Source organism: Rousettus aegyptiacus, unplaced genomic scaffold, assembly GCF_014176215.1.
Source record: "Rousettus aegyptiacus isolate mRouAeg1 unplaced genomic scaffold, mRouAeg1.p scaffold_m13_p_6, whole genome shotgun sequence".
NCBI classification, from domain to species: domain Eukaryota; kingdom Metazoa; phylum Chordata; class Mammalia; order Chiroptera; family Pteropodidae; genus Rousettus; species Rousettus aegyptiacus.
In genome coordinates this window covers 66,399,556-66,424,819 of record NW_023416309.1, presented here as the reverse complement: position 1 = coordinate 66,424,819, position 25,264 = coordinate 66,399,556, and the positions used below count along the sequence as shown (strand labels likewise).

Genomic DNA, 25,264 nt, shown 5'->3' with positions numbered 1-25,264 from the left:
CATCTTTCCTCCCACCTCGGCTTCTGCAAATCACTGTTTTTACTGCTTCCCTAGTTTTGCATTTTCCAGAGCATATGTCATTGGAATCATACAGTATGTAACCTTTTCATATTGGCTTCATTTGGTAATACACACTTAGTTTTTCCTTTATGCCTTTTTCATGTCTTGATAGTGCATTTCTCTTTAGCACTGATTAATATTCTATTGCCTGGATGCACTGATTTATTTATCCAGTCACTTACTGAAGGACATCTTAACTGCTTCCAAGTTTTGTATGGATAAAGCTGCTATAAATGCCTGCATGCATTTTTTGTGGGGACATGTTTTAAATTCCTTTGGGTAAATACAAAGTAGGGCAAATGCTGGATGGTTTGGTAAAAGTATGTTCAAGTATGTAAGCAACTGCCATGCTAACTGCCTTCCACCAAAGAGGCGGAACCATTTTGAATTCCTACCATTGATAAATGAGAGTTCCTGTGCTGTTGCATATCCTTACTAGCATTTGGTGTTGTCAATGTTGTGGATTTTGGCCATTCTAATAATATGTACTTCACATAAATTTTTAGTAAGGATTTGCTAAATGAATGAAAAAATATCGTTCAGTGAAAATATAAAATTGTATAAAAAGTGATTCTTTGAAAAGAATCTGTATAGAAAAAGAAATGGAATGACACACAACCAAAGAAAAGAGATCATGGTCATATTTGTTAAAAACAGCTTTACTGAGGTATAATTTTAGGTACCATAAAATTCACCGATTGTATATGTACAGTCAATTACTTCATTTATACACTCGAGCCATCATCACCATAATCCTTTATCATGGTCAATTTTTGTTTTTTCATTCTATCTTTTCCTGTACGGTAAAGGACTTATTTTTTGAAAGGTGCCTTCACTGAAAGTTAGGTGGTGTTTAACTATAAAATTCCCTATAAAGTTATTTTCTAGTCTAAGGATCCTACTCCTCTTCAATTTGACATATACATCTTTTCAGCACAAAACAGATTTTAAAAGCAGCAGGAAGGTCCTTTGCTACCTTTAGAACTAAGGCTTTAAGAGTTGAGCTAGCACGATACAGCTTAGATTGTTGGGTGTACTATGTTAAGATTATTTTTGGTCCTTCTGCAAATACAAGATTCTACAGAGCACAGTTGCAGTTCCCAACGGAAATGTAGGTATTGGAGTCAAATGTGAGCAGTTTTTTTTTGTGCTTCTCAATCTTGCCAGCAGAGAGTGGAGTACACAAGCTGGAAAGCTCCCGCAACCTACCCAGTAAGCTGTGCTACAGTCCCTAGGCTGGAGCCACCAATTTTCCGTGAAGAGTCCAGAGAAGGGACCTTTGATGCATTCACTTAACTCTCTACAACTGAGAATCCTTTGGGGGAAAGTCGACTGAGATAGGTTAGCATCTAAATACCCTTCCTTCATAGCTCCCGCTCCCAACGCCCTTCCAGCAGTCTCCTACCTGCAGAGAAGCAGAGCAGGAACACACGGTGCCTCAGGCGGGCCAAGCCTAGCACCGTGGGAGCAAAGAACATGGCTTCATCGTCCGGATGCGCGATCACCATGAGGGTACGGCTTCCGCCTCCCAAGAGGCCAGCCTGCTCCTGACTCTTCATTCGTTCTGAGGGGTCCCAAACCCAGAAGAAGCCCCATATTATGATCACCACAGCTAAACATAGAATACACACCGCTTCCATGTTTTGTAAGTGGCACTGCGCATGCACGATAGGGAAAGGTGCAGCTGACCCAGACTCCGGCAAGAAAACTGCACTCGAGGAAATTCCGTTCCGAGTTTAAATCCGTTCTGTCAACCTGCTCCAATGGCTTGAGCCTTTAAACGTTGCGTTCCTGCTGTGGTTTTACACTGACGCCTCCCAACTTCTTTATCGACTTCTCTCTATGCAGCATTTACGAGGTGCATGCCAGCTAGGTTTCAGAGCTAAACTGAACTGCTTCCCGTCCAATTTTCTACCCTTGCCCTCACAGTGCAATGGATTTAAAGGAAAGCGTTTTAAAATAAACGCACAAATATTGTGTACGGGTTCCCTCCTTTCTTCATCGTTTTATAACTCATTTCTTAAAATCTAGGACTTTCTCCTAATTACACGGTTAGACAGCCCCTTATCCGGATGAACGCCAACTTTGTTTTTTCTTGATTTTGTGGAGTGGTGGCTTCTTTAAAGAAAAGTGTGCCATTACGATGGACCGTCCAGTCATTTCATTAGAAGAGTAAGGCTGAAAGCTTACTATGTAGTCGTAAGGGCCACAGGCTCCTTTGAGGAGTGACTTTAGATTAAGGATTGACATCTTGGACAGGCTCTGCCTGCATTTCAGCGAAGTCTTGGAACGAATTACAGCCGGAGCCTTGGAAAATATCTTGGGTAGGTCGACGTCCACCCCTCCCGCTCCCACGTGGGAACCAACTTCCCTTCCTGCAGCCCCGGCACGTTTGGAGGTCGCCGCCATCCCACCAAGCCGCGTTGCGTCGCTGAGGGGTCCCAGTGGCCGAGGCATGGCCTTGTGTCCTTCCCTTTCCCACGCTTGAGGGAAGGCCCCTAGCGCTGGGAAGTCGGCCAGCTAGAGGTGGGCGACCCAGCTTGGGCACGCAATGGCAGCGCACTGAGTCCGGCCAGGCTCAGCGCTACCTCCGCCTGAAGGGACTGGCGCTTCCAGGCCGCAGGGAGACGTGAAGGGATAAGGCGTGGGGTGACCCAGGAAACTCGACCGTGTTAGCAGCTGCGCTCGGCCAGCGGAGGGAGTCGATCCCCCAACCTTCCGGAAGGAGGAGGAGCTGGCGCTGGAGAGGCCTAAGCCGCGGCCGCCGGGGCTGGGGGGGGAGGGAAAGGGGTTGAAGCAAGATGGCGGCCAAGGTGGCGATGGAGCCGCAACCGCGACGGCGGTGGCTGTAGTGAGCGCCCGGCTCGCCGCGCCGACCGAGGTCCCGAGGTGGGGACGCGCGCCGGGGCCGTGTCCCGCTCCTCAGGCTCGGGGCGCGCCGGCTACCACGCTCCGCCAGCTCCCGGTGAGTAGGCCCCGGCACCCAAAGCCCCGGCCTCTGGGCCCTCGCTCGGTCGGGGTGCCTCCGAGAGCTCTCAGGGCACACGCCGCAGGCGCGGCTTCACGGCCGGGAAAGGGCCGTCACGGGCCTGGCGGGTCGGGACCCGCCCCAGCCATCCGGCTTCTTCCCCTCGGCCGCCCTGGACAAGTCGGGCCAGGCGGGAAGCCCAGGTTGGGCGAGTAGTGGAGGCTTATGGAGTTGGGAGGAAGAATGGGCTGCGGCCAGGCCAGTGCCAACAGAGAAGTGTCCCGTGGGGAAGGGGGCGTGCGGAACCGGCAGGGCCGACCGAGGGAGGCAGAGCGGGCCTGGAAACCCCGGGTGGGGCCCGCACAGGTGGCTGGCCTTGGCTCACTCTGAAGCGGAGTTGGTAACCGTGTTGGGAGTGTAGAAAGGGTTAGCGAGGGTGACAGCCATGGACAAGTGCGAGAGGAACAAACTAGTTCACCTTTTTAATCAAACCACTCCGGAGAGTAATGGCGAAGTGTGGGAAGAGGTGGAGATGACAAAGATATGAAGCCTGTATTTTCTGCCTTTTATTATTGGTGTTTTAATGTGCGAAGTCGGAGAGTTTTTTGGTGGGAGAGGGATTAGAGGAACTATAATTGAGAAATTAGTTTTACTGGAGTGGAGGCTGTATTTGAATTCTTCGAATTAACTGCATTAAGAATAGTCGTGTTTTAAAGGTGTGGATAGGAATAAGTGATATTTATGAACGGTGTTTTCTTAGGAAATAGCAGTTTGTTTTTTTGTTTGTTTTTTCTTTTACCGATGTTGCATGCCTCAGTGCCTCTTCAACAGAATTAACCTTGTAGAGTATGGTTTGGGTAATTCTAATTTGGGGGATTAGTGTATTCACCTGCATCAGATTTGTTTCCTTAATCTTATCCTAATTATGTTGAAATTTACATTTCTTGTGTGCACCGGGTGAGGCAATGTTGGGAGGTGGGGAACATTGTGCAAAAAGTTGCAGGCGGGGGATTTTAAAATACCTACAAACATTCATTCATTCGTTCACCAGATATGGATCATTAGCTGTTGCTCATGAGTCACTCGTGATTGTCCTTGGATAACTGAAGAGTTGATGGCATTATTTAATTTTTAATGGATTTTCGAAACTGTTTTGATGTACCTTTTCATAAAGATATTTATTGGATGAACCAAAAGCCCAATTTACTTGGGCTCAGGAGACCATTTTTAGAATTTATTTAGACGTGGGTAAAATTACGGAAGAAATAACCACAAGTTGTTGGAAAAAGAAATATTGTCTCATTGTGTTAAAATCCAGTGTAAGTTTATTTAGTTATTTTAATATTTATAGTACACGATTGGTTTGCCGTGCTTTAAGCACACTTGTTAATGGAAAGCAAGGTTAACACACGTTTATATAATATGGACATGCATACATAAGGATGTGATTACTTGCAATACCAAAATAAAACGCTCTTTCCTTTTACAAAAGCCTTGCCATATGTTGAACTACTTCCCCAGAGAAAATATAATTCTAAGAGTCCTGATTCTTCCTTTAACTATGTGACGTTTGGAACATGATCAACCTATCTATGCTTCAGTTTCCTAGCCTGTGATAGTAGAAAAACATCTGCTCTGTTGGGGTTAGCTGTTGTGAGCCTAAGAGAGTTAATAGTTCTGAAATTAAACAGGTTGGAAGGGTTATATTTCTGTGAGGTAGTAACAGCTCCCTCAGCACTTATAAAATGCTTTATTTGGACATCTCATGGCATTTACACTTTCTACTTTGTTTTTTTTTTTTTTTTTTGGTGTTTACCTGTTTTATCTCCTCTTGAGGGCAGGGTAGATCTCTGATTTTATCTGTACATTTAAGGCATCATGTAGGATTTTATTTTCTGTGTTGGATATTACCACTGCAAATATTTGTTGAATGAATAAACATTGTATTCTAATTAGAAAAATATATTTACATTACAACTTACCTGAATATACTTGTCTGCTGTGACATAGCTATATAGCTGTGATTCTCTCCATGGTCTCTAAAGAATGTATATATTTTAGTTGGATGTCTTGTTGAATTTAATCATACAGTAAAACTTATGCGTTTGTCCTGCCCACGTAATTAAAAAAAAAAAATGCTTGAAATTAACTTAGGTTTCTTTAATTTAATTAAGTAAAAGTTTGTTCCAAGGCTAGGTATATTTAGATCAGTCTAGTTTATTTATTTATTTATTTAAATTTGTGAAGTAGTAAGATTTTCTTGCTATTGCTATCCGTTCTTGGAAGCAAAGGCCTTTGAATAGACCAGAGGATGACATAGGTAAGTGTCAGGCTATTGTCACTCAGTTTTTTTGTGTTTTGTTATTCAGTTTTAATTGTATTTTGTAATCTGTCTTAATTGCAATTTCAAATTCTTGTTGATGCCTGAAAGTGATACAGGTCTCTGATATTTAGTTACTCTCATTTGTTCTTTTACTTCAGATGTTGGATTTTACTAGAATATAGTGCAAAGAAGTAGTAAAAGTTTATTATAATTTATCATGTGTGGATTTGTTTGTTAGAGATTCATGTATATAGTTCATTCACTTGTTTGACCACTGGTAAGTGCCTTTATGTTCAGGGCACATTGCTAAATGCTATAAAGGTATAAAATTGAGCAGATCAATATGTGCACAAATAACTCCGTCTGTAGATTGCCTGATATTTTGTTTTCAAGTTTGAGAATGCAAACGTACATTTATGTATATAGATGGTTAAGAAAACATTTTGTTTTTTTCTATCAGGACTTACTAGGAGTACTGAAAAGCTGTGAAAAGCTTGTCATGTAGCAATAACTGTATATAGAGCATCTGTTTTATATTTTGGTATTCTTGTGTGGTGGTGTTCTTGAACGTTTTTACTGTTCTAATACCATTTTTTTCTATCCCAGAAGCTTGTGTGGTCAAATATTTCTTGGATAGTCTTCAGAGACAAGTTACTTTTTTTTCTGGGTCATCTTTGCATTTGAAGGTGAGATTATACAAAGCCATGTTAATGTTCCTATGTAGTTCTTTAGTTTGATTCTTTCATGTTTGCTGCTGTTACTTTTATGTAAAAGAAATCTCAAAAAAATCTATCATAATAAAAAAATTAAGTAAATGTATAAAATATATAAATTAGTTAAAATAAAATGCTAATTTATAGAATTATAGAATGTAGAGGTATATAGATTATAAATGCTTCTTAATTATCTACAGATGCTTCTCGATGGGGTTATGTTCTGATAAACCTATCTTTAAGTTGAAAAAAATGATATGTTGAAAATGCACTGAGTACACCTAACCTAAGTAGCGTCAAACACTGTGGCCTTAAGGTAGGGCCTTGCCCTATCTTAAACATGCTCAGAACACTTAACACTAACTTACAGTTGGGTGGTTATTTTGAATTTCATCTTGAATAAATTGCCTTCCTCTTCTCACCAGAAGCTGGAGAATAGATGAGTATTTTGTAGACATGATGGGATGCAAAAACACAAAACATAATATCCAAAATACTCTGACAGCATGATGTATCAGCTCTTTACTCTCTTGATCATGTACCTGACTGCGGCTCATTGCTGCTGCCCAGAATTACAACAGAGTATTGTATTGCATGCATATAGCTCGCTAGCCCAGGAAAAGATCAAAATTTAAAATTCGAATTATGGTTTCTACTGAACACATTACTTTCACACCATCATATAATAGGAAAAAGTTGTAAGTCATACAAATGTAAGTTGGTTCCTGAGAATACCATCTGTAGTCTTGTTTACCAGTGAATAAACTGAGGGTCACAGAAATGATTTGCCTAAATTGTTGTAATTGGGTACTGGTGGAATCCAATCTTCTGACATCCATTGTAGTGCTCATTCCATTACACTGTGTCATCCACGGGATGAATCATTGTAATGATTGACAGTTACTTAAATATTAGGGTGGATGGGGAATGAAAGGTCATTTATTCATTTTAGATATTGAATTGAAGGTATTTCCTAACTTTAAATTTCTGCAATAAAAATATAGTTTGAGTTAAGTTAGTATCAATTTACATCAGTAATAAGATTATCACAGGAATTAGTTTGCTTAATTATTAATCTGCTGTGATTAAATGGAAGTGTCTTTGAGATATCTGGACCTAGTGACATTTCATGAAATTTAAGTTTTACAGGAAATTTTATTATGCCAGTGGTTACCTGTGAGAACTAAACAGGTAGATTAAATTATTTTATAAATTGGTTATTGCTTGCTTCACTAACTCTCAAACTTCTGGATTTTTTTTTAAGTCTGAGTAACTTCAGTTAGTATATAAGAGCTTAGATAAATAATACAAACATGAACTGTATTCTTAATGCTGCATTGAGAAGCTGATATATAATATTTTCTGTATATATTCATACCATAAAATTTATTTTAAAGGAAAAGGCATATTCTTTTTAAACTGATATCCTCACATGAATACTGAAGCAGGGCATATTTTATGCCATTTGGGCTGATAAATAATATGTCTATTTTGCGTTGCATTACGAAGGGTTGATATTTCTCATACTGTGCTTTTCTGGAATACTGTTTCCCTGCCTTTCTCTTCCAAAGTCTGCCACTTCTAAATTCCGCCTATTTTTTTTGAGGGTTTCATCACATATCACTTCATCCAGGAAGTCTCTCTCTCATTTCCACTTTTCCAAAGATATATATTTTTCATTCTGAAAATTCTTAATGCTTTACATATACCTCTATATCATAGTTACTTATGTATGTGTTCATGTAGTCCCCATTAGATCATAATCCCATTGTGAGCATGTCTGTATTCTCAGTCATTTTTTAAATCCTTCCTTTGCCTCCACTTTCAGAATAACTCTCTGCACCTAGGAAATGCATAGTAGAAATTTGTCGAATTTATAAAAAAGAGCCTAGCTGCAAGAGTTATTTGGTGTGGTGGTTATAGAAGCTGACTAACATACATGTGGGAACTTGATGGTGAATAGTTTTTGGAAATTAAAAACAGGTGGGAATTCACCAATGTTAGGTAAAATGTGCATAATCAGTGAATTATCAAAGCACATCTTTTAAAAAAAATGTTTCTGTCATTTTACTAGGATTTTGGGGAGAAAAATTAAACATAGGATTGGTTCACCTGAGACTTTGTATTTCTAGATAATATTAGAACAAGAATGTGTTAATTTATATGTAGAGACTTATGGAGTTGTTTCAGTGCTTGTAAGAAATTGTGAATTAGGAATATGGAATAGTTGGTTTATAGAATTATTATAGAATCCCTTTGAAAGAATAGTACTGGTAAGTTTTATATTAAAAATGGAATATTTAAGTAGATTAGTCATGCACAACAGAACAGTCAAGATTACCAAATTATTTTGATCCCTGCCCCCACCCTTTGTCTCCTTGAGGAATAAAATGGGCTATTTTGTTGTTTTTTTTATTCTTATGTAAACTGATATTGAACCAGAGTAAATTGAGGTTGCCTTTTTCTAGGAAAATTTAACTCAGATTTTTTTTACGAGGGTCACAGAATGTTTATTCCCACATACTTTTATTTAATTGATACTCTTCTCATGATATTTTTGTTGTCATACACAGTTCAGAGTCAGAGTAATCTGTTTTAGGCCGTTCATGTCCCTAGGCAATAACATAGATTTGTATAATTTTGAAATGTTTGTTTTAAATAGTAATCATGTCTTTGAACTCTTGTGCAAAGACATTTAACTTTATATTGCTTTTGATTAAGTTTTTTTTATTTAGTTTTATGTATTTGGAATGAAACCAGAATTTGTGCTATCTAGGAGATTTTCAGTGTATAGTATAGTCTATTAACTGTGTGTGTGTGTGTATGTGTGTATGTATGGGGAGAAGAGAAAAGAAGGGAGGGAAGGGAAGAGGGAACTGAACAAAGCAGGAAGGGAGAGGTAGAAGTTACTCTATATTCACTCAAAATCATTTCAATAAGTGACGGAGGATACATTATCTTAAAATCTTCACTTTCATTTATTGTAATACATTATTTACAGAAGTACAATATAGAAACATATAAAGAAATTGAAAGTACCACTTCCTAGATATAGTCTAAGTGTTGCATTTTCTTTCACATATTTTGTGTGCATATATAATTTTCTGTATTATGGGATCATATTATACTGTTCCTTTGTATACTACTGTTCTGTGTTGGTATATTTAGAGCTACTTTTATCATTAACAGCTACATAGTGTTCTCCTTATAAAAATAACCATAATTTGTTTAATCAATTTATGGCTACTAGTGTTTTGTAGTGTGTGTGTGTGTATGTGTGTGTATTTGTGTACTTGTACGAGCAGCTTTGTAGGATAGATTCCTAAAGCAGAGTTACTGTTACATGAATGATGTACATTTGAAATTGACACAAGTATATTGGTATACCTTAAACCCTGGCCAGCACCAGATTATTATAAATTAAACATTTTGACAATTTAAGAAGTGGAAAAAAGTGATTCTAATTGGCCTCTTATCGGTCACTATTGAGATTGAACATTTTTAATGAAGGGAGTTGTGTTTTATAAATTGCCTGTTTTGTTCTCACGTTATTTTTTGATGGATTTATTGGTCTTTTTCAGATTGATATGAAGAGTTCTTTACGTATTAGGGTATTCATTTTTTCATATGTATGCACATTCCCCCCCTCCATCTATTTTGTAGTATTATGTATTCAGTTGTATCCAACCCAGCACTGTGCTGTCTGTGTGACTTTGGGCACATTACTTAACCTCTCTAAGCCTCAATTTTCTTACTTGTAGAATGGAGAAAATGTAAATAATATTTAGCATAGTGGCTGGCACATAATAAGTAAATAATAAATGTTAGCTCTCTTCATTGATAGTCTATATGTGGCTTCTGGGTTTCATGCTTTACTTAGAAAGACCTTCCTTACTCTAAAATTTAAAATATCTACCTATCTATTAAACTGAAAAAGCAACTTGAGGAATATTATGTAGAGTATGCTGCTGCTTGTTTTAAAGAAGAAAAATAATACATACATATTTACTTGTATGTTGTAGGATATTTCTGAAACGAAACCCAAGAAACTGTTAAGGTTGATTGTTATGGGAAGGAAAACTGAGTGACTGGAGAACATGTGTTTTTTGAGAGATTTTTGACTGTATACCTTTCTGTATTTTTAAAACAAGGAAGCCCCCAGATTTTAATTTAATATATTTATAACTTATTTTTTCTTTTCCTTTTTTAACTTCTGATTTTTAATCCATCTGGAATTTATTTCTGGGATAGGAAGTGAGCTAGAGATATATTTTGGGGGGATATATGTGTGCATGTTTTTCCACCAAATAGCCAGAAGTGTCGGTATCATTTAGTGAATAATTTCTCCTTTGCCCTACTGATCAGATTTGCAGCTTTCGTCATTGATTTTAAATACACTTGGAGCTGTATCTAATCTATTATGTTCTCTTGATTTTTTTTTTATATATTACCATATTCTTTAGTATTGTTTTATAATTTTAATACCAGTAGGGTTAGTCACCTCTTCATTACTCTTTTTTTTTTTCTCCCAGATTTTGACAGTTCTGGTCTATGCATTTTTCTAGATGAATGAACTTTAGAATCATTCTGTGAGGTTCAAAAAGAAATCTTGCTGAGATTTTTATGGAGAATACTGAATATCAATTGAGAATATGGAACTTAAAGGTTAATTTGGGGAAAATTGACACCTTTATGTAGTTTCTATCTTTTCAAATAGTCTTATGTTCTTGAGTAGATTTTAAAACTCTAATTCATCTAAGTTCTGCACATTTATTTCTTTTCAACAGATATGGTAGGGAAGCAAATGGAGTTTATAGTCTATGGGGGAAGACAGATATAATCAAGTAAAACAAACTGATTCATTTTAGATTATGATTAATCTGTAAAGGAACAAAAAGGGTGATGCGATTGAGAGTAACTGGTGGGAGTCTACCAGTTACTACCAGGAAAACACCTTTCTGAGATGACATTTGAACTGAGTTTGAGGAGTCAGCCACATGAAAAAGCCAGGAAGAAAGTTTCAGACCAAGAGTAAAGGACTAAGGCCTGAGGCAAGAAAGGGCTTAGCCGCACAGTGAAGAAACTTGAAGGAACTATAAGTAAACTTCTGTTGGCTGGAGCCTAACTGAGCAATTGGGAGCGGAAGCCTGCTTTATTGGGTGCGGCAATGAATACTGGGATTTTAATTTAAGTTATGTGGTAAACCCTGGGGAGTCTTAAGCAGAAGAGTGACATGTTCTAATCTATGGTTTAAAAAGAATATTTGGCCTTTTGAGTAGAGAAAGTATTGAAGCAGCAAGTCTCATTAAGAGTTTCTTGCAGAAGCAGATGATGATGGGGGTAGTTCAGACGAAGTATGAAGTGTATGTAGTAGGCTTGGGAAGAGGTGTAGAAAGAAGAATAGGACTTGCAGTTGGAATGGGTTTGTTTTTTGTTTTTGAAAGTTAAGCACTATTAAGTGCTAGGGAAGCCATGTGTCTGATAGTTTATTTTTTATATAGAATTCAATACATTTTAAGTCTGTTGCTTTTTTTTCTACTTTATTTTTGGTATTACCTTAGAAATAGAGACTGTTCACTTGTCTTGTTTTATTTTCACAATTTTTAGCAGTCTGTATTAGGGGGTCTAAGGGGAGGCAGCAGAACATGATCTTTAAGATACCTGGCTCTGAGTTAAAAAAATTACCTTGGGGCTAGTGTTTTAGGTGAATTCGTGCGTGCCTAGCTGTTAGCACATTACCTAGTATACAACAAAAGCTAGGTAAAGGGTAACTTTTTATTATTCTCTTTATGTATTGTCATATTGATTAATTCTGGCCAAGCATCTAAATTCAAGTTTTTTTCTGATCTCAGCTTACTGTTTTTTATGTTAATGGAGGAGAGAATTGGCAAATGGCTGTCAATTTTGGATTCGAAATATATATTCATTCTTATAATTGAAGGAGTGAATATTGCTTAACTCAGAGAATTAGTTTAACATAAGTGCAACTAAACTACTGAATTCTCAGTTGTGTGTTGTCTACTACTGCTGTCTTGGGAAACTTCTCCTTTTCACTTTAGGGATAAAGCAGCACTTTTGTTTTAAATCCAAGAATTATTTATGGAATACCTGTATTAGATTGCTCAAATAATCTTTCAATATCACACTATATTGAAGTAGGATAGTTTAACCTAAAAGACCTTTTCTGTAGCTCCTATTCATCTATTTTCTAAGTGAGATGTCATAATGTAAGAAGAAGCTACAGATGAAATAATCTTACTAATGACATTCCCCCAGAGTAGCTCTTTTTTTTTTTTTTTTTTTTTTTTTTAAAGGGAAGAATGGTCTAGTTTATTTTACAGGAGAATGTTCATTCCAGTTAACATCACTCTGATCTCATACAAATTACAGAATTCACTTAGATGATTTCTAGTCTCTCTCTCGGGGACTGGACTCTGAGATAAGCTCAGGAAGTCGGCTTTCTTTCTTTAATTTAATCATTTTTTTAAATTAAAATTTTCAGTTACACTTGACACAGTATTAATTTCAAGTATACAACATAGTGATTAGACATTTATATAACTTACAAAATGATCACTCTGATAAATCTAGTACCCACCCGACACTATTCATAGTTATTACAGTATAATTGACTATGTTCCCTATGTTGTACTTTACATCCCCATAACTGTTTTAATAACTGGCAATTTGTATTTCTTAATCTCTTTCCCTTTTTCACCCAGTCTCCCAACCCACCTCCCATCTGGCAACCACTGAAATGTTCTCTGTACCTATGAGTTTGTTTGTGTTTTCTTTATTTTCCCATTTACTTTGGTTTTTTTTAGGTTCTACACATAAGTGAAATTATATGGTATTTGTTTTTCTCTTCTGACTTATTTCACCTAGCATAATACCTTCTAGGTACATCCAATGTTGTCACAGATAGCAACATTTTATTCTTTTTATGGCTGAGTAACATTCTACTGTTTGTATATATCACATCTTTTTAAAAATAATTTTTTATTTTTTAATTACAGTTGATGTGCAATAGTATGTCAGTTTCAGGAGTACAACATAGTGATTAGACATTTATATAACTTACAGAGTGATCATCCCTATAAGTCTAATACTCATCTGACACCATTTAGTTATTATAATGTTATCGACTATATTTCCTATGCTATATTTTATATCCCTGTAACTGTATTTATAACTGGCAATTTACACACCTTTTAAAAAATTTTTCAATTACAGTTGACATTCAGTATTATTTTATATTAATTTCAGGTATTTAGCATAGTGGTTAGACATTTATATAATTTAAGAAGCGATTCCCCCATAATTCTAGCACACAGCTGGCACCATGCATAGTTATTATGTTATTGACTATGTTCCCAGTGCTGCACTTTACATTCCTGAGACTATTTTGTAAATACCAATTTGTACCTCTTAATCCCTTCACCTTTTCCACCCAGCCTTCACCACCCCCACCAGTTAGGCAGCCACCAGTTTGTTCTGAACCTATGCATCTATTTCTGTTTCATTTGTTGGTTTATTTTGTTCTTTAGATCCCACATGTAAGTGAAATATGGTATTTGTCTTCTCATTTATTTAACTTAGTGTAATGCCCTCTAGGTCCATCCATGTTCTTGCAAATGTTAAGATTTCATTCTATTTTTATGGCCGAGTAATATTCTGTTGTGTGTATGTATAACATTTCTTTAATTGTCTATTGATGGATATTTAGGTTGCTTCCATGTCTTTGCTATTGTAAGTAATGCTGCAATAAATATAGGGAATTGCTGGGTCACATGGTATTTCTATTTTTAATTTTTTGAAGAACCTCGATACTGTTTTCCGTAGTGGCTGCACCAATTTGCAATCCCACACACAGTGCATGAGGATTGCCTTTTTTCCACATCCTCACCAACACTCATTTGATGATTTATTGATGATAGCCATTCTGACAGGTATGAGGTGATATCTCATTGTAGTTTTAATTTGCATTTCTATGATGAAGTAGCGATGAAAACATCTTTTCATATGTCTCTTGGCTATTTGTGTGTCTTCTTTGGAGAAATGTCTATTCAGGTCCTCTGCCCATTTTTGGAAAATTGGATTGTTTGTTTTTTGGTGTTAAGTTGTATGGGTTCTTTGTAAATTTTGTATATTAAACCCTTATTGTATGTATCATTGGTGAATATTCAGTAGGTTGTCTTTTCATTTTGTTAGTGGGGTTTTTTTTTTTTTTTTTCTGTGCAAAATCTTCTTAGTCTTGGTGTAGTCTTTTTCTTTTGTTTCCTTTTTCTGAAGAAATACATCAGAAAAAATATTACTAAGAGCAATGTCAGAGTATACTGCCTCTGTTTTTTTTCTAGGAGTTTTATAGTTTCTGTCTTAAATTTAAGTCTAATACATTTTGAGTTTATCCTTGTATATGGTTTAAGAAAGTGATCCAGTTTCATTCTTTTGCATGTGTCTGTCCAGTTTTCCCAGCACCATTTATTGAAGAGACTGTCTTTATCCCATTGTATATTCTCGCCTCCTTTGTCATATATTAATTGGCTGTATAGGCATGAGTTTATTTCTGGGCTGTTCTGTTCCATTGATCTGTGTGTCTGTTTTTATGCCATTACCATACTGTTTTGATTACTATAGCCTTGTAGTATAGTTTGATATGATAGTGTGATACCTCTAACTTTGTTCTTCTTTCTCATGAATGCTTTGGCTACTTTGGTTCTTTTTTGGTTCCATATAAATTTTAGGACTATTTGTTCTAGTTCTGTGGAAAAACCATTGGTATTTTGGTAGGGATTGTATTGAATCTATAGATGACTTTGGGTAGTATGGACATTTTAATATTAATTCTGTCCTTGAGCACAGTATGTGTTTCAACTTGTATCTTTATCAGTTTCTTTTTTCAGTATTTTATACTTTTCCAAGTACAGGTCTTTTACTTGGTTAAATTTATTTCTATATATTTCATTTATGTTTTGATGCAATTGTAAATGGGATTGTTAGTTTCTCTTTCTGATAGTTCATTATTGGTGTATAAAGTGCAATTGGTTTCTAACAGGTGGGGATACTCACCACTATACTAACAAGGACGAGCCCTGCAACTGGTTTCTGAATATTAATTTTGTATTCTACTTTACTTAATTTATTTATCAGTTATAATAGTTTTTTTTTGGTGGAATCTTTAGGGTTCTCTGTATGTAGATAGCATCATGTCATCTGCATAATGTCAGTTTTACTTGTTCCTTTCCAATGTGGATGTCTTTTATTTCTTTTTCTTTTCTGAATGCTGTGATTAGGACTACCAATAATATGTTGAATAGAAGTGGTGAAAGTGGACATCCTTGTCTTGTTTGTATTCTTAAGGGCAACACTTTTTAGCTTTTCACCATTGAGTATGATGTTAGCTGTGGGTTTGTCATATATGGCTTCTATTATGTTGACACATATTTTGTCTATTCTCACTTTGTTCAGAATTTTAATCATAAATGGTTGTTGGATTTTGTCAAATGCTTTTTCTGCATCTACTAATATGATCATATGATTTTCATTCTTCATTTTATTTATTTAACACATTAATTGATTTGCAGATACTGAACCAACGTTGCATCTCAGGAATAAATCCTACTTGATCATGGTGTATGATCTTTTTTAATGTATTGCTGAATTCGGTTTGTCAGTATTTTGTTGAGAATTTTTTGGATTTATGTTAATCAGGGATATTGGCCTATAATTTTCTTTTAGTGTGTGCCTTTGTCTGGTTTTGGAATTAGAGTAATGACGACCTTGTAAAATGAGCTTGGGAGTCTTCTCGAATTTTTAAAAATAGTTTGAGAATGATAGGTATTAATTCTGGACCTGTGAAGCTACCTGGTCCATGACTTTTGTTTGTTGAGGTTGGCTTTTTAAAAATCATCTCCAGTCTGGAGAACCTTAGGTGGTTGGGATACTCCAGTCAGGTGTACTTTTGGAGTTGTAACAGAGGGGCGTTGCTTAGTGAGAATTATCGCGACCTTGTTTGCCTCAATTTAGTAATCAATATTTTGGCATCTGTGTTGTCATGGAAGCCTTTCCCCTATCCCATACTATTATATCAAAAGGTCTTATTTTTGTTCATTTGATTTGTGTACTTTGTAAGATCCTTTTTCTGCTTTGGTGAACTGTGGGCTTCACCTTTTTTGTAACCCTTGGCGGAATTATTCTTGCTCATCTAAACTGGCTTCTGCAGTCCCACCACAGTAAAGTACATTTTTTGTTTTTTTTTCCCCGAGATAGCTTAGGCCACCTTGAAAACTTAAGTACATTTAGGCCAAAAGCCAGGAGTTTTTGGTGGGAGGAATTGGAATTTTTTTTGAGGATCGTGTTTGAAATTTTGTTGTTATAAGTAAGATAAGTTTCTTGATAAGTAAATGTGTGTGTGTGTGTGTGTGTGTGTGTGTGTGTGTGTGTGTGTCTGTATTACAGTAGTCCCTTCTTATCTGCAGAGGATACGTTCTAAAGACCCCTAGTGGATGCTTGAAACCACAGATAGTACTTAACCTTATATATACTATGTTTTCCTATACATACATACTTTTTCACTTAAAGGAAGCAGTTTTCATCTTCTCTTGGGCATGTACAATTGCCGACATCACTATTCTTGTGCTTTGGGCCATTAAGTAAAATAAGGGTTACTTGAACCCACGTACTGTGATAATGTGACAGTTGATCTGATAACTGAGAAGGACACTAAGTTACTAATGAGCAGGTAGCATATATAGGATGGATATACTGGACTAAGGGATGATTCATTTCCTGGCAGGATGGAGCAGGACAGCGGGAGATTTAAAACTTATGAATTGTTTATTTCTGGAATTATCCATTTAATGTTTTCAGACTGTGGTTCACCACAGGTAACCGAAACCACAGGTAAGGCAGAGGTTGGGGAGAACTACTATATTTTACTGTGGGAAGATTACATTTTATTGCCTAGTTGTAAAATATAGGAGGCTAGTTCTGGGGTTACCTGTAAAATTACAATAAAATGTGCTCTTGTCACTTATGACAATGACATTTAATTTTACTACATTTCTATTCCAAAATAATGATTGTAGATGTTTGTGATATGAGGGGATTGCACACGAAACCTTGACCAGGTTTCTTAAAAATTGCACAGAATTTTTACATTTCATGAGTGAAGTATGTAACTAACCCTGAGTTCATTAGTTTGGGCTCTAAGAACTGAACTTAAAGTTTGAAACTGCCAGTCCAAGTGTTCCCTTTCCCTTAAGCCTTGACTTTAAACTGAATTCTTTTATTTCAGTTGTTTTCAAACTGCAGAGTGTTCTGTGGAGGTATGTTGGTGAGCCAGGATTGGAGTGTGGGTGGAGGCAGGACTGGAGAAGAGAGACCGAAAATATAGTTTGGTTTTCCCATTCTCACTGAGTCAGAATATTTCTCCTTTGTTTATTTTTATACATTTGGCTTTCATGTAAGATGGTCGAGGAAGGCGTGCTGGTTAAAAAAAGGTTCAGAACTATCGCTGGATGTGTGTCCCATGTTTAAGTTTTGAGGAAGGGGGTTGTTGTGGTCTCCAAACTGCAGTTCTTGTGAACAGGGGCAAGGGTAGGGGTAGGGCCTGCTTTGATTCATAAATTTGTATGCCAGTAAGGGGTAATCTCTGATTTTGCTGATGTTTTATTGCCTCTTGTGTTGAGCTGATAGTACATGAATTTATTTTATTTTGGAGATATTCAAGTTAAACTTCACTAAGGTCAAATCACAAAACTATAGGGTATCACGAAGGATTACTGACAAAAGAGAAACATGGACAAATCATTTGACTAATACATGAATGATATTGAATGGAGGTTTTGAACTCAGGACTCACTATTGCTGAATGTTGAATAAAACAAAACAACCCACAAACACCACCATACTGCATAGATTTCTCATCATGTAGGCCACTGTTGGGAAAAATTTAGATGACCTTGAGCTTATAGTCTTTCCTTTTGTCTCCATTCCATTTAACAGTTTTTATTTATTTAGGATGTTTGAATTGGGAGGATAGCTCAGAGATATTGATCGAGAAAGGATTTCTTACTTCTGCAGATAAGAATTACTTGGAAAACTTTGATAAAATATTTGAGCATTTATACAGTGAAATAATAGCAAGGGAAAGAAAATGGAGGTATTTGTGGACTTGTGAGAATGATTGTCAAGTTATATTAAATTATAAAAGCAAGATACAGCACAGTATATACATACTACACTACCATAGGTGGGGATAGAGAAGGATATTTCTCAATGACATTCTAGAAACTAGTAACTTTGGTTGCCTTCTGAGAGGACAACTAGTAGCGGAAGGGTTAGATAATTTTTCTCTTTGTATTCTATAGAACTTTTAAAAGTCTTAAATCAGACATATAATACCATTTCCAAGAACAAAATGAAACAAATACCACCACCATCAAAAACCCCACATGCTGCTGGCTTTTCCTCTTCCACCTGGAGCAAGTGCAGGTATGGTGGTAGAAGAGGAACCCTGTCCAGGTGGTTTTAATGTGCAGTCCAGTGAACATCTTAGCTTCTCAGTAGTTCACTACTTACTGAGAAAGCTGCAAAGGTATTGCAGAAAACACTAGCTTCTCTGTGCTTTAGTTCTTGATCTGTAAAATCAATGCTAATTGGGTAATCTTAAAACTTCCCAATTCTTAGATTTTTTGACTTCCATGCCTTGAGTGTTGGGGAGAGAGCAGTCAGGAAACAGTCTAGGGAGACACCGGTTCTGTCTTCTAACTCTTCCCCAGCCATGTTTTCCTACAACAGAAAAATAAAATAGTAAGGGTGGTATGTTTATTTAAAATAATTCATATGTTACTTAGTATCACATAAAATTTAAAAAGTTCTTTAAGTTTTGCTTTAAGGTTAGATTGAAAGAGTTCTCTAGAAAATGTTATTTTCTAAACCTGGCTTTGTAAAGAATTTATTGATTAAAGGTAAGTACTAGACTTACTGGGGGAATCACTTTGTAAGTTATGTAAATGTCTACTATGCAGTACACCTGAATCTAATATAATATTGAATGTCAACCATGATTTAAAAAAAGAATTTGTTGATTAAAATGGGGAAATTGGATCAAATTGGTACACGGAATTTTTTTTTGAATGTCCTTTACTCCTAAATCCCTGAAAATTATGGAAACCACAAAAACTATTAAATGACATAAAACTTAAATGAGTGAAGATTTTCAATCTATATATATAATTTTTATTTTAATTATATAAAATTTCTGTCATGAGTATATGTATACATGTGATATGTGTGTATAAATCTTTCTCATGGGAATTTTACATATTTTTATATATAATTAAGATAGGAATTGTATACTATATGGCTTTCCATCAGATATAATATTCTCCATCATAGTATGTAAAATATTCCCATCTTAATTACATACATACATTTTGTTTCCCATCCTAAAACATAAACGTATATAATTATGTTTTAGGATTAGAATGCTCAATAATAGAGTTGTTTTCCCTTTAGTCAGTCTATAAATTCAATATTTATGTGTTCTCATCCAGAGTTTTTTTTTTGACGGGGTGGGGGGGGAGGCCTGGCAAGTTCACTCTAATATTCATGTGAAAGAGGAAAAGTGGTAGAGTAGTTCTGAAGGTTTTGAAAATAGCAGCAATAACTAAGCACAGTGAAGGGAAACTTGTCCTACCAGGTATAAAAGCCTCACAATGTTATAGTAACTTAAAAAGTGTGCCATTGGTATATAGAAGACAATCAAATTAGTGAGTTTAGAATCATGAATACATGGAAATATACTTTGTAATAAAGATGACTTTTTCTTTATGAACATTTTCAGGCCCACAGAAAAGTGTAGAGAGTAATAAAAACAAATGTCCATTTATCTACCCTACCATCTGCGTTTAAGAAAAATTAATATTTTATCATACTCATTTCAGTTTTGTTCTAAGAAATAAAGATTGTACTTCTATCCTAGATCATTTTTATTATATGTATATAAAAACATTTAGTATTATTTTGTGTTTGTAACATGTTAGCATCATTGTGTATGTTGTTTTTATGTTTCGAGGTTTATGTTTTGAAACATATAGTTCCAGTTTATTTATTGTAACTGCTGTATAGAATTTTGTTATATGAATGTACTACATTATGAAATTTAGGTTGTCTTCAGATTTGCCTGTTGCTTTGTGGCAATAAATATTCTTTTATATGTAAATGTGTGAGTTTCTGTAGGTATAAACTGAAATTGCTATGTTTCAAGGATGGCATTTCAAAACAGTGTGGAAAGGCAGACATGTTCAATAAGGGTTTTATTGGGATAATTTACTATCAGTTAAAGAAAATGCAGCTAGATCTCTTATCATTTTTTAGAAAAAAAATTTAGGTGATTAGTAGCTAAATTAAAGAAGAAGCATAAGAAGAGAAGATAGAATATTTTTAAAATTTGGGGAAGATCTTCAGAAAGATGGAACAAGTTATGAATTCTGGAAGAAAATACAATGAGTACTCACTGTTATCTCTAGTTCTGTGACTTTTAAGTGAAATGGTGTATAACAAAACCAGTTTTACCAGGCTAATTGATATAAACAAGATTGAAGTTCCTGTGGCATCTCATCAACTATAATGAAAAGGTGTAGAATGAAACAGTGTTAAGGAGGACCTGCTGTACTTGTAACATAAAGGTAGAAAAGGATTAATATTCAAAATACAGAGAGAGATAATTCCAATTTCTGAACATATACCAGCAAAACCTCATTCCCTCGCCACCCCGCCACCACTCCTCCTCAGGCCTTGCCTCCTATCATCTCTCCCTCTCCTTAGCCTCCTTACTTTTTCTTAGGGTTTCTGTAGTCCTCCATGAAATCATGAAATGCTCTTGTCCTTTCCAGGCTTGGTTTTTACACTTTGGCTCAAAAAGTCATCTTAGAATATTATTACCCAAACTAGGACAGTTTTGAGAAGGAAATGGAGCATAATTTATAATTGCACTGGGACAATAGTTATAAATTGGGTCCATTTCAGAAACCAGGGCATATAGTCATCCTAGCTGAGATTGGCTTTCTGTGATGTCTTCCTTCCCCCTCTTCTCTTTTTTTTTACTTATAGCACTTTATGATGTTCGTCACTATTCTATGGCAGTGTTTAGAGCAGTGTTGGTATGTAGTGGTATACTGCTCAATAAATATTCATTTTGAATATATGACATTTCTGTTTTTGGTCTTAAAATTTTGTGAAGATATGACAGACATGAAAAATTGAATAGTATATACAAATTATACTTTTGGAAAACAGTATTCTCATATATATAGACTTTTTGTGGCATACTCTAAAATGTCTCACTAGCTAAACTTAAAAACATTTTTTTTGTAAGCTCATGCATTGGATATTTAGGACAATTCCTTGGGAAACAGTCTCAAACATTCATTTTTGGGTACCTCTTTATTGAATAATCAAATGAATTCCTAGAAGTGGAATTGCTGTGGTAGAGGATATACGTATTTTCAAGGCTCATGGTATGCATTGCCATTCTTTAAAAAGCAATTTATACTCATTTTACATACTCATTGTATGTAAAGGAGTACCTTTCTTTTCAAGTCCTCCAACACTCTAGGCATTTCTTAATATTTTATCAGTTTGGGGAGTGATATTTGTTTTACTTTCCTGTGATTATGAAGTTAACTTTATTAATTTTATTTCCTTTGTTAATTCCATGTTCCTGTTATGTCTTTTATTTCTGTTGTGATCATTTTTTCTTACTAATACATTATATACACTGCATATATATATATATATGTATACACACACATACATACATACATGTTTGGTACATCAAAATTTCGTTATTTTTTTTTCTGGTTTGTGTTTCGCTAATTAAAGGTGTCTTTGCTGTACAGAAAAATAAATGTGTTTTATAAGCCAAAGATATCAATCATTTTTGTGCTTTTGGGGTTATGCTTAGGATGTTTTTCTCTGTTCCTAGTTTGTTTATTTCTGTTAGGCTTTTTGAAAGTACTGTAGATGTTACCTGGTCTTTTAAAGTACCTCAGATTAGAAATCACTTTGAGAATATTACTGTCCTTAAGTTTCTTCCCTTCTCCTAAGGGTCAAGGAACAAATTAAAGAGAAGAAAAGCAAATGATAATTTCTGTTATACGAGTTTTCCAGGGGAAGATTTAGGACAGAAACCAAAGATTTATTGGGTGCAGTAACTCTCTAATACTATATTTCAGCAAAAAGATATCTTTGCTTATAAGGTAACATTATTTACCTCTGAGATTAAAGAAAAAGTGCTGCTAATTAAACCATCAAATGTCATTGATCGTAGGATGCATACTGACTTGACAGTTTTTAAGATAGAATCATGAGGAGGTATTAGAATCCATGAAATATAATAAATGTTAACTCTGAACTGCAGCACAACCATTTTTAAATCCTGTTGTCGCTTTGTGTAGTTTTATTTGTTTTGGCTTAATAATTTTTAAAGGATAGTTTTATTCAGATATAATTGGTGTACCATACAGTTTATCCATTTAAAGTGTACAATACAGTGGTTTTTAGTATATTCAGATATGTACACATTTTACCACAGTCAATTTTAGAACATTTTTGCCACTTCAGAAAGGAATAGAAATACAAATGAATATTGTTCAACCTTAAAAAAGAAGATAATTTCGATATATGGAAAAACCTTGAAGACATTATGCTAAGTGAAATAATCTAGTCACAAAAGGGTAGATACTGTATGATTCTACTTTTATGAGGAATCGTTGAATTCATAGAGACAGAGTAGAATAGTGGTTGCCAGGGACTAGGGGTAAGGGGGAATGGGGAGTAAGTGTTTAATGAGTATAGAATTTCATTTGGGGAAGATGAAAAGTTCTAGAAATGGATAGTTGCACAACACTGTGAATGTACATAATGTTATAGAAGTGTATGCTTAAAAATGGCTAAAATGTTAAAATTTATGTTATGTATATTTTACCACAATAAACAAACAAAAGAAACCTTATACACTATAGTTATCATCTGTTCCTCCATTCTCAGCCCACTATCCCTAATCTACTTTCTGCCACGATAGATTTGCTAATTTTGAACTTTCATATGAAAGGAAACACAAAATGTGAACTTTTATGATTGGCTTCTTTTACTTGGCATGCTTTCAGGGTTCATCCACATTGTAGCATGTATTATTAGTACTTCATTCTTTTTTAATGACAGAATAATATTGTTTGGGTATACCTGAATTTATCTGTTTATCAGTTGATGGAAATTACATTTGGGTTATTTCCAAGGTTTGATAGTTATTTTGGGACCTGTCTTGAGATATCACAATTCTAAGAAATGAAAACCGAGTCCACTTAATTTAATTAAAGGAGGGCTTACTGTAAGACTCTGTAGGCAGTTTAATGGATATCCAAAGGTAAAGAAAGAAGTACAGCAGCTTCCTGTGGGGACTGACCCTGGAGCAAAGAGTCAGGAGCCAAGGCAGCTGCTGCTGTGTGTCTGGGGCCTGCTTGAAAGTTCTCTTGGCTCTGCTTCTCTCTGCATGTCTGCTGTAGTCTGTATCTAGATTGACATTCTCTGCTCTCTCTGTAACCTCTGGCTCATCTTGACTTCTGTGGCCACTTTGCAACTCAGTTCCCTGTAGCTGATGTCCTCAATTCCTAGTTCCTGAAGAGAAATGTGATTTGTACATCCCTGGTCCAGTAGGGTAGTTCACTTGATACAAGCATGATATCTGAGCCACATCTTAACTAGGGGTAGGTTTTCTAGGAGTATGTGTGTGCGGACCTAGGTGTGGCTGGCCTCCGTAGGACACTAATGCTAGTTAAGTTAAAGATGACTTAATTCTCTGGGCCATTGGTCATCAAACTTTTTGGTCTCAAGACTCATTTACACTCTTAAAAATTTAGAACTCCAAAGAGCTTTTGTTTCTGTGGGTTATATATGTTGATTATTTACTATATTAGATATTAAAATGGGGGTAATTTTTAAAAGATACTTATTTGAAAATAATATAAAACCACTTAATATAAATAACATTTTTATGATATGTAACTTTTCTAAAAAACAAAAAATTTGGTGAGAAGAGTGGCATTATTTTACATTTTTGCAAACCTCTTTAATATTTGTCCTAAAAGAAGATAGCTTGATTCTCACATGTGCTTCTGTATTCAGTCTTGCAATATGTTGTTTTGATTCAAGTTTATGAAGAAAAGCTAACCTCATACAGAAATGTATTTGGCAAGAGAAGGAGTATTTTAATATCCTTGATGAATAATTGTGGATATTCTCTGATCACACATTTGAACCAGAGAAGTGGTAATTTTTTAAAGGTTGATAGCTGTGTAGAATCTGAAACCATGTCAATGAACCTTTCATATTCTATTACAGTAAACACTTATTGGTTTGTCTTGTACTTTATTGTGGTAAAATATCTTGCACTTTAAATAAATTTTCATGCATAATTTTGTAACATTCTATATTGGTCATTGGAATATATTGATTCATTGAGTTATGCAGATATTTCAAGAGTTGGTACATGTTATTATATAATATCAAAAACTCACACTTAATAACACCATCAGTCTTGCCAGAAAAGTATTTAAATGTGGAAAGCTGTCAAGCTCATGGTGGCAGATACATGTTTTTCCAAAATCCTAATTTTCACTAATACTGGCCATTGTCTTCCTTGAAATGATAGTCTGATTTTGTTCTTCCCTGAAAGCTTTCCCTTGAGTGCCTTCTTAGGCTATCATTTTGGGGCAGGATTATTTAACAAAGATAATATTTCCTTTGCACAAATGCTTACCTTATAAATACTCTTGAATCCTTTTAATAATTGATTTTTTCACAACTCATAAATTAATAATCATAGATTTTCTCTTTTTTTTACAACCACAGATTTTTTTTTTGTAATATATTTGTTTCTCAGACCTTTATTAAAAAAAAGACATTTACTGAGCAGGTGCTATATGCCAGGTCTGATGCTAGGACTTTATATGCATGTTTTTACTTTAGGTAGCTACTCATATTTTTGATATATCAAAGAACCTTTTTTAAATGCAAAGGAAAATACCTAGTTTTTCAAATGCCAGTAACTATTATATTAAGTAAATACATGAGAGAAAGCTTTTACTGGTAATTGTGGTTTTATTTCTGTAGCTGTGGTTATATTTATTAGAAGTA

The 25,264-nt window shown here is 35.4% G+C and overlaps 2 protein-coding genes across 23 annotated transcripts in view; one reads left to right on the top strand and one right to left on the bottom strand.

Annotated features, from left to right (window-relative positions):
• The window catches only part of PIGL (phosphatidylinositol glycan anchor biosynthesis class L), a 67,167-nt gene extending 64,425 nt beyond the window's left edge, over window positions 1–2,742 (bottom strand). For all 3 annotated transcript variants that reach the window (XM_036223880.1, XM_016145132.2, XM_016145131.2), the window contains exon 1: window positions 1,466–2,742. In XM_036223880.1, coding sequence (XP_036079773.1) covers window positions 1,466–1,700 — 235 coding nt within the window. In that variant the 5' untranslated portion in view covers window positions 1,701–2,742. The remainder of the gene's footprint in view (window positions 1–1,465) is intronic.
• Window positions 2,743–2,837: 95 nt separating this feature from the next.
• The window catches only part of NCOR1 (nuclear receptor corepressor 1), a 171,474-nt gene continuing 149,047 nt past the window's right edge, over window positions 2,838–25,264 (top strand). For 12 of the 20 annotated variants that reach the window (XM_016145126.2, XM_036223879.1, XM_036223877.1 and 9 more), the window contains exons 1-2: window positions 2,839–3,025; window positions 5,958–6,037. The gene's annotated coding sequence lies outside the window, so the exon portion shown is untranslated. Of the gene's footprint in view, window positions 3,026–5,957; window positions 6,038–25,264 lie in introns of all 20 variants that reach the window. The other 8 variants (XM_036223873.1, XM_036223872.1, XM_036223871.1 and 5 more) reach the window with 4 other exon arrangements.